Source organism: Chrysemys picta, chromosome 1 (assembly GCF_011386835.1).
Source record: "Chrysemys picta bellii isolate R12L10 chromosome 1, ASM1138683v2, whole genome shotgun sequence".
Lineage (NCBI taxonomy): Eukaryota > Metazoa > Chordata > Testudines > Emydidae > Chrysemys > Chrysemys picta.
Genome location: NC_088791.1, coordinates 277,873,223 through 277,890,697, shown reverse-complemented (window position 1 = coordinate 277,890,697; position 17,475 = coordinate 277,873,223). Strand labels below are relative to the sequence as shown.

At 38.6% G+C, this 17,475-nt stretch overlaps 1 protein-coding gene and 1 long non-coding RNA gene across 16 annotated transcripts in view; one reads left to right on the top strand and one right to left on the bottom strand.

The window, feature by feature from the left end:
* The window catches only part of DACH1 (dachshund family transcription factor 1), a 457,475-nt gene extending 442,138 nt beyond the window's left edge, over positions 1 to 15,337 (bottom strand). For 14 of the 15 annotated variants that reach the window (XM_005306824.4, XM_065581128.1, XM_008172916.4 and 11 more), the window contains exon 1: positions 12,521 to 15,337. In XM_005306824.4, the coding sequence (XP_005306881.2) occupies positions 12,521 to 13,242 (722 nt within the window). In that variant the 5' untranslated portion in view covers positions 13,243 to 15,337. Of the gene's footprint in view, positions 1 to 12,285; positions 12,424 to 12,520 lie in introns of those variants that run through there. The other variant, XM_042861710.2, reaches the window with a different exon arrangement.
* On the top strand, positions 13,096 to 16,868 carry LOC101937781 (uncharacterized). The gene is made up of 2 exons (XR_010597745.1): positions 13,096 to 13,232; positions 15,544 to 16,868. It is a non-coding gene; the product is annotated as an uncharacterized LOC101937781 (long non-coding RNA).
* The last annotated feature ends 607 nt before the right edge of the window (positions 16,869 to 17,475 follow it).

Here is a 17,475-nt window from a genome sequence, read left to right as displayed (position 1 = left end):
ACATTAGAAACATTATACATGCCTAATGTAAAGCAAGTTTCTAAAAATATCCACTGACTACATTTAGTAGACAACCAGGTGTTGGGCAGTGGGGCAGGGAATCAAATTTGACCCATAAAGCTCCAATATTTAGGAATGAATTGAGATCAGTTCATTTCTTTCCCATGGGGTAACCTGTATAAATGTAATTCTATGGTTTCATAAAAGCAGGTCAAGTTTCTGTCCCTTGGGGTCTTTTGGCAATTTGAAGCACAGCAGCACTGTTCTTGGCTACAAGTTCAAATCTGCATGCATCTTGGATTGTGAAAGGAAACAATTAGCTTAGCAGAAGAGAGATCACAATACACTTTCCAGAAAGAAAGACAAGAATTCACAAAATAATATCTAAAATGAGCTAATTATTAATTAGCTATAACCTACCATTGCCAATGAGAATGCATTTTCTAGCTCTATAAAATAAATTATCTATATTCTTCTTTCAAAAATAGCATAATAAACCAAAGAAAAGATGACTTATCACCCAACAATGCCAATAGCTTTAGCTGATGGTGTTCTTTATAAACTAAGTTTAGATGCCGAAGTGTTTTACATACGTAATCACTATTTTAGTACATTTAGCACATGTGAAGCATCCTTCATAAAGAATTTTACAAAAATTATTTTATTATCCTTCACAGTATCATTGTAAGTATTATCCTAATATTATGGGTAGGTAAAATGAGATACATTGAGATAAAGGAACATGCTTTAAGTCACATATGGAGTCAGTGGCAGAACTGAGGAGAGAACTCAGCAGGACAAGTTTAGACACTAACCCCCATATTTACCACTGTCATATAATTATATATTTTGTACAAAGTATGCTTTGTGAGGTATCATTTTAAAAGTCTTGATCTGTTGAACATTAATATCCTTTTGAATTGTACTATCGTAAGTAAGTTATGAAGTTTTTCTACGTATATGTTACTGAAATATATTGTGAGGTTGGGAACACCCCCATATCACAAGCAAAGATCTAGAACTATAAAAGAGGGGAAGTGACATCATCAATTGGTCTCACTCCCCCCACAACTAAACACCGGGAAACACATCTGGAGGACAAAGACTTTGAACTGGAGGGGGGAAGAGGGTTGGAGGAGAGTTGTACTGTGTGTGTATTGAAGTTCTGTGACCTGTTTGTACCATCTATCAGGCTGAGACACTGTTTGATTCAAATCCTGTTTAGTTTATAGAACTTAGACTGCAAATGTATTTTATTTCTTAGGTAAGCAACTTTGATCTCTATCCTTACTACGTATAATCACTTAATATCTATCTTTCTATACTTAATAAACCTGTTTTATATTTTACCTAAAACACTGCATTTTGGTTGAAGTGCTTGGGAAATCTCAGCTTAGTTTACAAAGGCTAGTGTGTGTCCTCTCCACATCAAGGGAGGGGTGGACTGGGTAATGAACTTCACTGGTCATGCTTCTGACCAGGACAAGATGGTATAGTTCTGGGGTTCAAGGCAGCAGAACTGGGGGGAATTCACTGGAGCCTTTCTATTGCTGGTTCATGAGTGGCTGGGAGAAGCATTCATGGGATGCAATTGGGTGTTTCCCTGCCTGTGGATGCCTGTGTAAGTACAGTACCTTCCAGAGGTTTGTAGTTTTTCAACAGAATCACAGCGTGAGAGGGAGCCCAGGTTGGTGGAACAGAGGGTTCAGTGGTCCCACAGTTCAGGTTGCCCCCTGGAAAAACCCATCACAGTAGTACAATGTTTATTCTTATGTTCTAGTGCCATGTGGTCTGGAGTATGAAATGCTTCATGCTGAGAGCTCTGGAATGATAATTTGAGCCCTTTGGAGGCTCTCTATCTTTGTATGGTAGCTCCACCTGATTAGCAAGAAAAATATCTAACCACTATTCTCCTGATCCCTTCAATAGCCACCAACCAGTTCTAGACATCCCTTATCCTTCCCCCGCTTAAGACTGAATCTTCACAATTTCCATAGCTTGGCACAAAAGAACTCTACATTTAAATCTTGTGCTTGCAGTAAGGGAAGGAAGAGTCTTCACAAGGAACCCAAGATTTAGTTGAACCGGGCTTGTGCCCAGGTCTCCCTAATTCCAGTCCCATGATCTAATAACTACACAACGGTTCCTTCCACTCTGCCTGTGATTTATGCATACCTACACTTTCAGGAATAACAAAGTGGTTTCACAGAGGCCAGGCTTTCCTTCACCACCCAGAATTCCAGGATTTGCCAAAATGTTGTTGTGAAAGTACCTGATTTCAATTCAACTCAACCGGATTTCAACTATCAGATGTTTTAAAAGAGAGTTACAAATTACTGTATAAATTAGTAATACGAATTATTCTGGATCAGATTGCACCCTCTAAAACTGCATGAGGATCTCCTGAACCAAGGTAAAAGAGGGTGTGAGCCACCTCTTTGCAGTCATCCTCTACTGCACGACAGATGGAGGCACTCTGCAGGGTTCACACCTGTACAGGATGCCAGAAAGTGGACTGAACTTCATTCCACACCAGCCCACATGGAAACTACCTGTGAAATGTAATACAAGCTATACCATATTGCCTATGGAATTTCTCTTTGATGGAAATCTCTCTTCCAGAGAGAATTCAGTGGGAAATTCCTGGTAGCACACTCAGAGACTGGGATGCAGGGAAAAATACTAGGGCTACCGAGCCAGAGCAAAGATACCAGACCTGTAAAAAATGGCCCTGGTGTCCTTTATAAACCATGCATCCACTCAGTTTAGGGGCAGGCCCTAAAGCTCATCCCATGGAATGACAAACTTCACCACCTCCTCCACTCCAATGGAATAATGTGGAAGAAACTCGGCAGAGGAATCCTTTTGAAATTTTCCTGGTCTTTACCCCTCCCATGGGTTGTGCCATGAGGTGGAGTCAAACCAATTTAGGTGTAGCTGTGACCTAAGATTTTTAATCTCAACATCTAAATATTTCACTGATGACCTACCATAGCAAATAATATTATGAAATGTATTAGTTTGTTTGCTTTTCCTATAATTCACACAGGTATTTTCATATGCACAGCTACATGCTCTGAAATTTCTCTGTTAACATATTTGCATTATTACTTCTAAAAAGTGTATCTTATACTTGCACTTAGCTATATTTAACTACTGTGATCTTACAATTAAGCTTTTAATAAAACAAAATTAAAGCAATTCCAAGTTAAGGCTATAACTCAAATGATCCTAATGTACCATCATATTTTCTGTAAACCAAAGTACAAAACAATTAATTATAGGCCAAAAATCTGATTCCAGTTAGACCAGCCAGTATCAATCTGGAGTAACTTTATTTCCTACAGTGGAGTCACTCCAGACTGACACTGGTGTGACTGAGATCAGGATCTAGTCCCATGTGGTAGATTTAACAGGGAATGTTCTAATAACAGTTTAAAAATCAGAACTCTGGCATTATTTTAGCTTTTATTTAAATCTAATTTTATTTGTGTTTCTATTCCTGGCATAAACAATGGCATAAAAAGAGAGAATAATGATTTTTTCCAAAGATGGCACTACTGTATGTGTGGGTTTGTCATAATATTTTTGTAGGTCACATTATAAAATAAATCCTAGCAGGTTAGTTTTCATTGGAATAAACTGAACTGCACGTCATCCATGTGATATACGTAAGATAATGTTAAATCACTATGAAATTACTCGCTTTTTAAGTTTCAGAAATAATCATCTTTACTAGACCCAGTAAAGGTTATGAATATCAGCTTAAGACCAAAGCCTTTTCCTATTGAAATCAATGGTAAAACTCTCACTAACTTGAATTAGAACAAAATTGTGACATTAGTGCTTAGGGGTAGGCAGAGCCTCGTATTGTTCAAGAGCAATCCCTAGAGAAATGATGAAGGACTCCAAAAAGCATCATCTTAAGTGGAAGAACTGTGGCTGTTGTATAGGGCCTTGAAGATGAAGGGTTAAAAACACAGAAAATCAGAAGAATCCTCAGAACTCTAACAGCCATTCTTGTGACACAAGGTAAGGGAGGAGGGAATGTATAATATGTAAAAGACATAGCTCATATTATGACTTTTCTACCTATGTAAGTGCTGATCATCTTAGTAACTGTACAAAGTTATTTTTTCTTCTTTTATCATTGGCTATTTGAGTTCTATTCCACTCTAGTTCTAAAAGAATTTAGCAGGACTAACCTGTACAATGACATTCAGTTGCTCATTTACAAGACACTAAATAATGCAAAATATTTTGTAATTGCTACCACAAATGCAAAAACAATATACCCTGACATGTTTGTATACTATATTTCAGGTGATTTTTAAGTATAGACCCTGATCCTACAAAGATTTATGTAAGTGCTTAACTTTAAGCATGTGAGTAGAATGGTTGAATGCAATGAGACAGCTCATATTCTCAAAGTTAAGCAAGTCAATTAAGTGTAAATCTGCAGAACTGGTGACCCAGGTTTTGGGGGGTTTGTTTTACATTTAAACAGATGTTTTCTATAGATGAACCTCTATAACAAAATAAACCACTTTTCATAGCATCAGACCACAAACAATGCAATTCGTTCAAGTTAAGTACTTGAAATTCCAAAGTACTATTTCCAGTTATTAGAGTGTATTAAGTTAAAAAACAAAATTATTAATTTTACATTTCATCTAAATTTGAAAGACTGCAATTCAAAGTGACTTATTCTGTGATGCATTTTAAAGAACATTTAAACTAATTTGTTAAAGAACATGCCTAGAATTATTATAGATTAAAAGAATTGTAATATATTGTTTATACATTTTTTTTTAAAATACAGTAATTTTGTTATTGTTTTTTTTCCCTCAAGAAAAATCACCAATTAACTTTTTATTAGAAGCAGAGCACAACCACTAGAAAGTTTCTGGCACCCCCTGGAATCAAGGTTAAAAGATATGTAATTAAATATTAATCATTTTATATTATCCCTACCCAGTATTTGGTTTGTACAACAATATGATTTGTGATTGCAAACTGCTCTGTACATAGAAAAATGTAGGAAAGTATTTCCCAAAAGTTAGCTATTCAAAATTACTATCCAGTAAGAAACATTATGCTACAATACATAAATATCAAGCATATTCTGATATATGCTTTTTAAACAAGAAGCTTGTTGTTCAAATGTGTAAAATGCATGTTTATTTTCTCCCAGTACTTTACCATTACACAATTTTTACAAGGACACTAACTCATGAGATTCATTCTATTCAGAGTTATGCATTTCAATCATGACACCATGATATAACAAACGTCGGTGTCAATGGCATGAAAATGTTTGTAGCAGTTGAGTTAACAATTCCTTTTTTCTCCCCCACCAACATGATCCCATTTCTATTCAGATGTCTATTATTCTCAGTTGGCAACAAGGTGCAGTATACATACCTGCGCTATGACCCTTCTTTAGTCATATATCCTAAAGAACAAAAGGAGTAATAAAATAGGAGGTGCTTGATGGCTCTTTTTAGTTATCTGCTGGATTTAGCATCTTTTATTCCAGTCACATACCTTTATAATGTGCAAAGCAAAATTGGCCTGAAAGCCCAGCTCAGATCCAAGCTTGACTTGGATCAGAAGGAAAAACTGCCATGCATATTGGCAGAATTTAGCAATTTGACTAATTTCAAGAGGCCTAAGGATGAATACATTTTTTTGACTGAAACACCTTCTCATGTTAATGGAAGAGAACTCCCAATTACTATGGTGAGGTACACCAGGAAATAATAATTGCACCTGATCTACTGTTTCTGGATTTTGGTTAGACAAATGATTTCAACCTTGCAATATACATAAAATTTCAATGTTTGATATTTTTAAACAAAAAATATAACTTTTTTCTTGCTGATTTAAAACAGTTTCATCTTCTCAGACAAGTTAAAAATTATACATCAGATACAACAAAAATATTTACTATAGTTGATTAGTTCTCATTCTTTGAATGGGAACACAACTGCATATTAACTATAAAGGGATATATAGATACTGCTAATCATAAAAAGAGAGCACTTAGGTTTCTTTTCAGGGGTGCAAGATATTAGCAACTGCATGCTCAAAACTGAAAAATATTTATTAAATCAAAACAATTATTACCATAAACTTTTAATTAACAAGCCACTTATATAAGGTTTAAAAAAATCTGCACTGTAATTTTACAGTGTCTGATACTGTACTTGCCATATTAAAGTAGGGATGTCGATTCTACATTTTAAACCTCAGAAACATATTTAAAAGCAAAAAACATACATGATGGGTCCCATTCTGCAGACCTCACTCATGCAAGCAGTTTTATTGGCTTCAGTAGGCTTGTTCATGTGAGTAAGGGCTGCTGGATTGGGCCCCAACTGTACAAACAAAACCTGATCCTTCTCTGACCAAAGACAGTAAGAAAACTCGCACTATGTTCAGGAAGAAGAGGAGTACACTTTTCCTTTTCATCCATCAAAAATAAAAAATCATTGTGTGGCTTAAAATGACAAAAGTTGAGAAATTCAATTAACGATGAAATTCCATATTTAAGAGACCACACTTCTTTTCCAATATATTGTTCTGCTTATGAAATAAAATATCAGAAATTGTTATAAGATGCCCCTGGCAGAGAACCATATTAGCTAAATAAGCAGAACAAGGGGAGTTAAGGATGAAATTACTTATTAGAGTCAATCTTCTGGCTTTTATCACTTGAAATCATACACTTGCCTTTATTTTAAGCATAGAGATTTTGTTGTGAATTGCAGTGAGGTTTTTTTAAACAAATTAAAATGACGATGAAAAAAAGAAACATTCCTCCATAATGCACATTGTAGAAATTATGTATATATGAATTAACTCTCTGGCTCATAATAGCTTTTTGCAGATGATTCTTCTGCTCTACCATTTAAATACATATTTAGGCAACTAGAAATTTACTGTCAATTCATATTATGTCAGTCCACATTATGGTGCTGTTACAGTATTCACATTTAAAGATTATTGAAAAAATTACTGCTCATGTGCAATACATAATTTGCAAAGGTTAATAACTTAACTATTTTAAAACAATGAATGGAATTAACTCAGAATATAAACCAGATGCCCAAAATGTTATTTTTAAAACAATCCACATTTAAGCTGTAAAAGAACAAAACAAATCTAAAACCAATAAAACCAGTTATATGGATTAAAATAGGCAGACACACTGTATGTTTTGGGCTTTTTGTGGATTTGTTATGGTAATTTTTATGAAACAGGACATTTTCAGTCTGAGACTGTGAATGCCAAACTTCAGCCTGGAGTTAATCTTAGCAGCTAAGTTATAAAACTCTTACATGAAGAGGTTATACTGGAAAGGCTAATGGAGACTTACCTGTACCAGACATCTCTATAATAATTTCATATATCAATAATATAGCTCCAGAAATAAAGGATAAAAATATGAAACTGCAATGTAGTGTATAAAAATATTCATTCTTCATTTTTATTGCATGTTACAAGACATGCATTCTTAAATTCCATGTTTCATCTAGAGTGTACTTCAGATGATGTATCACACTGATAGACAAAAACAACTGTTTGGAATGACTTAGTAACAAAACCCGGAAAGACAGGAGAAATATTAAATGGTATTCAGACAATAACTTTTTTCTAACAACAATTCCAAAAATATATTAGGCTAATCTACAAAAGCTAGTTACACACACAAGTATTAAATAAGGTCAATAAGGTCTGTTTTACTGTACTTTACTCAAAGTAACATCCACAGGTATATTGAAAATGAGATTTTAACTAATAGGGGGCATTATGCATGAATATTTAACTAGTAAGTATTAAATCTTTACTTAAACTTTTCATTTACCATAATAAGAATATTTCTATTTTAACTAAATTGCTTAAGAAAGTTTGCAGATTATATTTCGTAATTTAGCTATAACCATTTCTTACCTATAACAAAACAGTAAGATTAGAATCAGTCCCACAGGATTTAAACCCTGGGAATTTTACAGAAGACAAAGAGAAAGACAATAGTTTATAAAATCAAGGACTAAAATCACTTACTGGCAAACATGCAAGTGTATCTCAGTGTGATTCCATATGTTCATTATTCCTGTTTAGTTCTCTTAATAATGATTACTAAATAACTAATGAACTGCCAAAGCATACGAAACTCTGTCTGTAAAAGATTTGTAAAAAATCTGTATAATTCTATGAACACTAACAACATTTCTAGCTCTTTCAGCTAACATAATGATGGGGTTAATCAAACTGCATGCTTCAGGACATAAGCTAATCACCTGGACAGATCAGGAAGGAATTTCCCCCATGATCACCACTCACCAAACACACCTACCATGCACAACTGGCTAGGTACATTGGTGGGGAAGAATAGACTACTATCAGAGACTGAGTACCAGATTAAAGGTGAATGGTCTGATCTGGTATGACAATTATTATTGTATTTCACAAAACTCACTTTCAAGTTATAATTTTTACCAACTGATAAAGACTGAACTGGATAAAAAATATTTTTTAAAAAGTTTTGAGATGATCTCTCCCAACCTTTTAGTCTCTCCTTGAATATGTAGTTAATATAACTTATCTTCTGGCCTTCTAGAAATCTTCTTTGTTTATAAAACCTATATATATTCAACTTCTGCATAATATCTTGAAAATATATCAACACGAGTAAACTTCTAAACATGGATTTTATTAAATAGAAATGATTTGTGGTGTGCTATGCTGTGACTTGTTGACCGGCTCATATGAAATAGATATGGGCTATGGTAACCTATTTAGTTTGAATACATATTTTAATAAAGACAAATAGGAAAATCCTGCATTAGTGCAAAATTCTGTAAACAAGTACATGCTAGTTCCATGTGATGTGAAAGGAACAAAAGCTAGCAAATGTAGACTCGAAATATTGCAATGGAAGACAGGTGTTAGACAAAAATTATTTAATCCTCTATCCTAGTGATATTCTGCATTCAAAAGCAGTAATGTCATTTGTCATGTTTTTAAAAATTACTATCAATCAATAATAATTCTCCATTTTCAGTATGAATATCAATTAACTCAGTCAATAGCATCTCCAAGTACCAGAAAAGATTATCATATACTGGCCACAGGATGGAGGAAAGAAGAAAGCATGCCTTTCCTCTCTACTCAAATGGGACCTGATCCAAAGCCCATTAAAGTCAATACAAGGCTCCATGGAGGGGACCAGTGCGGCAAAATTCCACAAGTGCTCTGGGACACAAGAGACCGGAAACAGTCAAGGATCAGTGGGTACCAACCTATAAATCCTACATAGATAACATCTTATGAATAATGTACTAGGGCTTGTTTCATATATAACTGAAAAAAATTGGTCTCTAACAACTTACAATCTTTTTTACATTTTTGCCTTTTAGTTTGGCATCTGGCTATCTATCAGCCCCTGAGAGTCTCCTATCCATGCCAACCCCACTTCCTCCTAGTGTTACATAGATGCCTTGATTGCTACTTCCTGAAATTTCTGTCTGGTGACCAGAGCTTTATATGGAAAAGACAAAAGCAAAGATCAGTGTGAATGGGAAAGAAAAATCAGTCCCCACATTAGAAGACTTATGTTCCACTGATACAGAGAACTAATTTAGTAAAAATGTACTTTAATTATTAGAATTATTAGAATCAAACAGACAAACACAGGAACCAATTCATTTTGCTACCTGACTTCTAAGTATTCAAAAGAAAATTCCCTGATGCTTTATTGATTTTTAAATATAGTTGCCACTGCAGTTAAAATGGTATATTTTGGACTAACACTCATAAAAACTTTTCAGATCTTAAGAGTTTAGTTTACTTAGGGTAAGAAGTAATAAATATCATTTAATATCTTTTCAACCAAATGGTTACCATCTATAAAGATTAAGGTTCATTTTAGATAAATTATAATGTTTTTCATAGCAATTGATAACTAATTAATCAAAATATGTAGATAAACCAAATGTGATATTTTTCACAATAAATTAATAGCTGTGTTGAAATGCACATTTGATTAAATAATGGATTACCCTTGACTAAGCTATTAGCATTGTCTAAAAAAAAAAAAAAGAATTAATGTTACTCCAGTGCGTCAACTGACTATGGTACAAATATACGGATAAAATATTTTGGGTGTTAGGAGTATAACAATCTGTCTGTAAGATTTACACTTACATTTTTAATCTCAAAAGTAAGTTTTCCTTCTTGAAATAAGAAACATCATTCAGATAAAGTATACTGCAACTGCTAGCCTGAAAAGGCCAATTTATTTCAACGCAATCAAACTATTCTAATATCAATATACTCTGTAAAGATACAACTTAATTAAAAACAAACCATTTGCAATGAAAGAAAAATCATATTAAAACATGTCCAAGGAAAGACACTGTAAACCAAATACAGTTGTGTGTACTTAAGATGAAATTTAAGCTTGATCAAAACTCACTGAAACACCATGCTTTACTTGTACATACTGCAACTGGCATACATACTGTAAGTCCTTTCAATTAAGTTATTTGGTTAATGGATATACAAATAAGTCTACTCCAATACTGTTCTTTAAGGGCCAGGTTTGCTCATTCCTGTCTATACTGTAATCCCTACTATGTTGGATTACAACACAGCAGTCCCCTGACACTGTTGAAACAGTCAATTTTGCAGTGTTGACATGGCCAGCCTATGTTTTGACCCTGTTCACAAATCCTGTTACAACTTGCAAAAGTGGAAGGACTTAGTCACAAAAATAAATCTGATATAATTTTTGATGTCAGTCTTTTTCAATACATATACACGACAGGCATCCTAACACTACCTTTATTATTCTTCATTTACAAACTCATTTGATTCCACCACAAACAATGTCTAGTACCCAACACATGACCAAGTAGTTACACAGGTACATTAATGCTCTAAAGTTATTCCTGGGTATGTTTGTCCTGCTCCCCTGAATATTCGAAAACTTCAATAATCAAGCTAGAAATAAAGGCCCGAATAAGTGCTTTCCTTTGCCTTGCCCTAGGATAATGAGTCTAGCTACTACCCCCAACTAATTCAAGGAGAGAGAGAGAGAAAAAATAGAGTCACACCCAGTCATTACAAAATGGAATGAACAAAGTCTCATCGGGGGTTAATTCCCCACGTGTTGCTGCTGCTGTATCTTAAAAACTCACAAGGAAAAAAGCGAAACCCAAATTATGAGTTGGAAGAGCCTGTTTGCGTTTAATGAAAATATCAGCTGACAAGAGAGAGACTCTGCTTACAGACTCTTTAATGGCAAATCTGAGCTACTCTATAAAGTTTCCCACCAAGCTCCGGAGCCGTTTCAAACCAGCAGACCCCCCAGAAACCAACGGGGGCTTTGATGAAGTGAAGAAGCTTCCAAACACTCTGCTCTTTAGCTCACAGCAGTTGTTTAATTCCTGTTGCCTCCCTTTCCTAATCAGACAGATTTAGTGGTAACAGCCCCATTCTTTCACTCGCCGTTTTTAAGCAAGTTGTTATTTCAAGAGGAATTTCCTCTTTTGTCAGTCCCCCCCCCCCCCTCCGGTTGCGCCAATTTTAGATTATCACTGGCTGCCTTTGTTTGAGTGTCTTGACGTGTGGGAGTGTGTCCTGCGATCTGTCCCGAGCTGGAATGCTGCCCTCCCTTCCCATGTGTGATTCACGCATTATTGTTAGGAAGATGCACCGTAATATGATTCAGCCCTGCCAAATCCCCTCCACACTTCTGCTTCCCGAGTCACCTAATCCGGCCCCTCACCTCGCTCACACACCTGCTTCCCAGAGACTAAGAGCAGGACGGGCCCGGCGCTTTACAACTCTTCCGCCACCGTCCTCTGTGGCAAGTGCCGCGGGCTGTCACACATCTAGTCGCCCCTTTTGGAGCTGTGCCCGCGGTGGCTCGCCTGGGGCCACTGGCTGTAGGGCCGCCGTTCAGAGAAAGCCCTGCCAGGGCCAGTCAGCTGTGCGCCGAGTCCCCGGTAGTCTCACGTTCCCCACCCAGCCTCCACATCACCTTTCCTGGGCGCCCGGTGGCGGTTTATACAAATCAGCCCGGGGGGAAGGGGCAGCGCAATCACTTTGAGCCCAGGGTTTAATATCAGCTCTCCCCTTGCACCGCCTCGCCCCATTCCTGCGCCTTGCTCATCCCCGGTCAGCCTGGAGGGCGAGAGGCGCACAGCACTGGGGGCGGGGGAGGCTGGCACTTTAAATGGGCTGAGGAAAGAACAGTTTCCCCCCCCCCCGCACCTTTCTGGCCCACATTCCCCAGCCCCATGCGCCTGGGACTGGCGAGAGCCTGGAGGGGAGGAGGTCAGTTCGTGCGGCCGCGGCAGGGAAGAGGACAGGTTGCTTCGGGGCTGGCTCAGCGGCACCACCAGGCAGAGGCGCAGGGATTGTCCGGGCGGTGTGTCAGGGCTGCATGTGTGAGGGTGGGACAGAGGCGGGGGGAGGGGAGGTTAGAGGCTGGGGGGGGGGTCTTTACCTTGCGTTGGTGCAGTCGTTGTATAGGGTCTCGAAATCCTTCCTGGAGATGAGTTTGCAGCGGTTCACGCCGGGCTGGATGGCCCCCAGCCCCCTCAGGATCCGGACCTGCTCCACGTTGCACACCACGGGCGTGATCTCCAGCCGTTTCAGCTTGGTGTAGACGGTGTGCAAGCCCCCGACCAAGTGCTTCAGGAAGAGGTCGAAAGCCTGGGGCAGGCAGATGAGCTCGCAGCCCTCCACGGTGAAAGAGGCCACCTTGGCCCCCCTCAGATCCACCATCTTGCACTCATTATTCTGGGGGGTGTTCTCCACCGGGGACGGGGTCGAGTACACCGGCTTGCCCGGCAGGCTGCTGCTGTTGGCGGTGCTAGCGCTGGGGGTAGAGGTGCCGCCGCCGCTAGCGCTACTGCTGGTGCCCAGGCTGGGGCTGCAATTGTTACCGCCGCCGCCTCCTCCGTTGCTGCTGCTGCTGCTGCTGCCTCCTCCGCTGCTGGTGGTGGAGGTGACTGTGGCCGCCGCCGCCGCCGCTGCTGCTGCTGCGATGGGCTCCGGCCGGAATAGGTTCGTCCCCGAAGAGGCTGGCGGGGGAGCGATGGAAGGAGACGGAGACGAGGTGGCCGACGAGGTGGTGGTAGTGGTGGTGCAGGCGGCAGAAGTTGAGATCGGAGGTGGAGGGGGGACCAGCTGGGTCGGAGGGATCAAAGCAGTCGGTACGGCCATGGTCACATATACGAAGGGGGGGGGAGAAAAAAGTTGCCGCACGGACAAAAAGGGAGGAGGGGGCAGAATGGGGGGGACCCCAAACCAGCTACCGCCGAGAAGGGGGAAGAGTGAGAGTCAGAAACGCACAAAGTGTCCCGCAAGTGGGGAATGAGGAGAAGTCCGCTGCGGGCGGTAGCGTTGGGGTTTAGGGGAAGGGGGAGGGTTGTTTGTTTTGTGGTCCTTGCTCTAGCACCAAGTTAAAGATGAAGGTGAAAAGGGGGAGGTTTGAAGGACTTCGGTTCTCTCTGGCAAGTACATGGATCAAAGATTGAGAGGGGAATGACAGAGAGAAAATGAGCTGAAAAGTGCTGGCTGCTGCTGCTCGCTGCTCGCTCGCTCTCTAGCTCTCCGGGCGAGTTGTTGTTGTCACACGGTGCAGAGGGGAGGAGCTCCGGCAACTTGAAATACCCTTTGAAGCAGCAAAAGCCTCACTCACTAGTATTAACCCAAATTATCCAACCAGGAACCCGGAGCAAAGAAACGGAGAGAGAGCGAGATCCCTCTTCCTCCTCCTCTCCTCCAGGAACCGTTAGATTATAGGGTTCATGTTTCATCTCAGCAGAGACGAGATGTAATTTTCCCAACACTTCCAAGTGACGCTTGTCCACACACTGGACAGAGATCCAAGAACGTACCCAAGTTTTTCCGACAGGGATTCGCTGCCTCTTTCTCATCACATAGAAACGGGGACTGGGGGAGAGGGGCGGGGATCTACTCGGCCCCACACCTTACGAGGGACTATTTACTTTACGAGTAGCACATTTATTTGAGAAACAGAAACACTCAAACCCGGATTATTTTTCTCAAGACAACAAACACGCCAAATGACAGGGATGCAAGTTAATAAGATTCCAGAAAGAGCATAATAATAATCAGTAGGGCTCGTTGTTGTGTGAAGGATTTGTAATGGTATGGAGCGTGAAACGCTACAGAAGAAAGAAAAGCAAACGCAACAGTATTTCCAGAAAATAAGACGTTTGTGGCTCAAAGAACACTGGCCACTTACTTTTCCTACAATTTAGAAATAACATCTGTTGTGCTAAAGATTTACCCAAGTAGTTTTAAAAGGAATGAACAAGTGCCTATTTTCATCTATAGGCTCTCATGAACTTTTTGATCATAATTGTAAAGCTTTTCCACAAGAAAGGCATTGATGGTTGTGTTTTGTAGTATACTCACGTTTGATTGATTGTGTTTTTAATAGCCACGTAAAATGAGGTCTCAACTAAAATGCGTGAAAAGAAGTAGTTGTAACATTTGTTCTAATAAGGCTGAAGTAACTTTAAATACAACAGCCAAGATATTAGAGAGCTGAAACAGAGTGCTTACTCCCACCCTGTTGTGTCTAGGTATTGCAGCGGTCTGTGAACAACAGGTGACTGCAAGCCACACATCCAAGTTTGATCTTTGATACTCTGCCCCCATCACCAGATATGGTGTAAAATTAGCTGTTGCGCTTGCCCACACATGCGCAATAACTTATTTTATAGGATATGCAGATATATATTTGAATTGTGGGTCAGGCCGCATACATGTTGTAGTACCTGGCAACCACAATGGTTAAAAACAGAGTTTTAGCTTGAACTCCGAATTTCCCTTTTGGTTCTGATATAGGGGGTTACTTTGGCTTTTGTCTTCTATTTCTTTTGTGGGTTTTCTTTTTTCTTTTTTTAAGAGACAAAGAAAGAATAATGTGCACATAAGTATTTAGGCTTTTTAAACAATATAAATTATGTACTCAGTAGATTGTAACATCTCCTGTCCTTAGCCTGCTTTTTTGAAATGTGTATTATTTGTAGGAGACATGAATCATGGGATTACACGTCTAGATGTGTGATAAGAACCTTAATCTTAATTCTATAATATGGGGGAAATTCACTTTTTTTTTCAGATTGCCAAAAGCTATAAACATTCTGTTATGACCTGCTTGCTCACTACCTGTGAGGTTGCTCTTTAAATTCCAGTATATTTTAGTTCTGAATACCAAAAGGTTTCTTCAGCGAGTGAACTTTTATTTTTCTTAATACTGGAACAGCTTTAAAAAAAAGAAGAAGAAAAATAGACTACCACACCTAGGTTTGAATATTATGCATCAACGGTGATATGGAGTAATTTTGCAAGTTACAAAGCCCAAGAAACGCAAACCAGTCTTAAAATAGGAATGCGTATGCAACTTTACCTATAGTGGCGGGGATCTGATGTTAGAAATACTTAAAAGGCCTGGGAAAATGTAACCGTATTGCATTATTTTATTTTCAGGTAACGTATCAAAGTTGTTGAAAACCCGCTGCCCGTATTCGCTCTATTAATTTCTCTGTTTTCACTATCTCATACACATTCTATAGTCATAAAACATGCAACCGAGAAAGTTAATACAGAGCCGAGTACGTGTGATGTCACCATTTCACTTCAACTTCTGAATGAACTCTGAATTAATCCCCACCATCACCAAAAATATCCCTGCCATCTCACTTGCTCTTTACCTACTCTACAGCACGACGAGCTCCTGCTTTTCTTCTAATTGGGTACTTTCACGGACAACTATTGTGTTTCTAAACAGTTTAAAAATCTGGTTTGTAAGTGCTTACTACAACAGGTTTTGGTTAGCGGTGATGGTTTAATGAAACGATTGGATTAGAAACCAACTCATTTAGGAAAGGGTTCAAGAATCTTCAAAGCTTCTTGCTTCGTAAGTGCTTCAAACGATTAACTACTGGATTTATTTTAATACAGACGCACACCAACAAATAATGATATTGCTCGTTTCCTCTTTTAAACTTTTTTTCAAATTGCATTTTAATTGCAAGTCGATCCTTTCAAGAAATGATATTGTTAGACTTTAATTCTCCTTCCCCACACCCTAGAATGCATATCCGTAAAACTCAAAGTACTATAACTGATTTGAGAATTCTCCCTGTGTCAAGTGAAGACTTATGGTGCTGAAATCAATAAGACTGCTTAAAATTCAAAGACCTGCAAATCGTTCTGTTTGTCCTTTGATAGGGCCTGTGCTGATTAAAATGCGACCAAGAAAGCTTAATTGCTGCACTAATTAAGAAGTCTTTAATTTCATTCCTGGAATATTGTTTGAAGCAGGGCTTCTCTTGTGCTCACATAACTCTCTTTTTTTCCTCTGACCATTTCGATAAATGAGAATGTGCATTGGAACAACAAGATGAATAGATAGCTATAATAATTTATTGCTTAAAAAAAACCCAGCACCTGCTCCGGAGTTCACTATTTTATTAAATCCAGTTTTGCGGGCAGCTGTAACGTGTAAAATGCAATTAAGAAATGTATTGTAGCTGTTGCATCTTAAGTACTCTGATACCTGACCGCCTGTCACCCCCTTCTCCCTCCCCCACCCCCAGTTGTTACTGTAAATGAATTCAGTCAAATAGAAAAATATTAACTTCGGGACCGGGGGTGGGGGGCAGCGTATGAGAGGGAATTGTTGCAAGAAGGTAGGTAGATTGTATGTCTGGATATGTATCACAATGTTAAATTCATGAACATGGATTCTATCTGTATTTATTCTGACTTTCCCCCCTGAAAAATATACTGCTCTATTATATTTCATCTTATCCTTGGCTATTGACCTATTTTGTTCACCGATTTTTCAAGTGGGGAAACTGACTAAATGATTTCACAAAGCTTTCTATGTGATCAATAGCAATTTTTTAGGTTTATTCATACTGCATTATAATTCTGGCAAACGACTGCAAAGCAGAAGACTCTAAGGAAGATACAAATATTGACAAAAGGAAGGTAAGTTTTGTTGTGCTTTAAATATTTAGGCTCTCCGCACAACGACTCTTTTTTAGGGAGCTACCTGTAATTTTGCGGAGAGATTGAGGAAAAGGGTAGAAGGGAACCCTTATAGTGTACTCTCCCTGGATTCTAACAGGAAAATAGGAAGTTATAACAATCTAAGATGATATACTGGGATCTTCTCCCTCTTCCCCTAAGATATTTACTAAACCTTTAAATATTTCTTGAAAACACGATTAATACATTTGAGATTGATGAAACATCTCCTAACAACAGGAAACTAGATATTGCGTTGCTGGAATTGTTGCATTATAGTCAAATTAGCCCGGGCATTGCCCAATATAAATACATACTGGATTCTTTTCAGTGACGGGACAAGATGATAACACGCTTAATAGATACAAAGAGAGATTTACCATT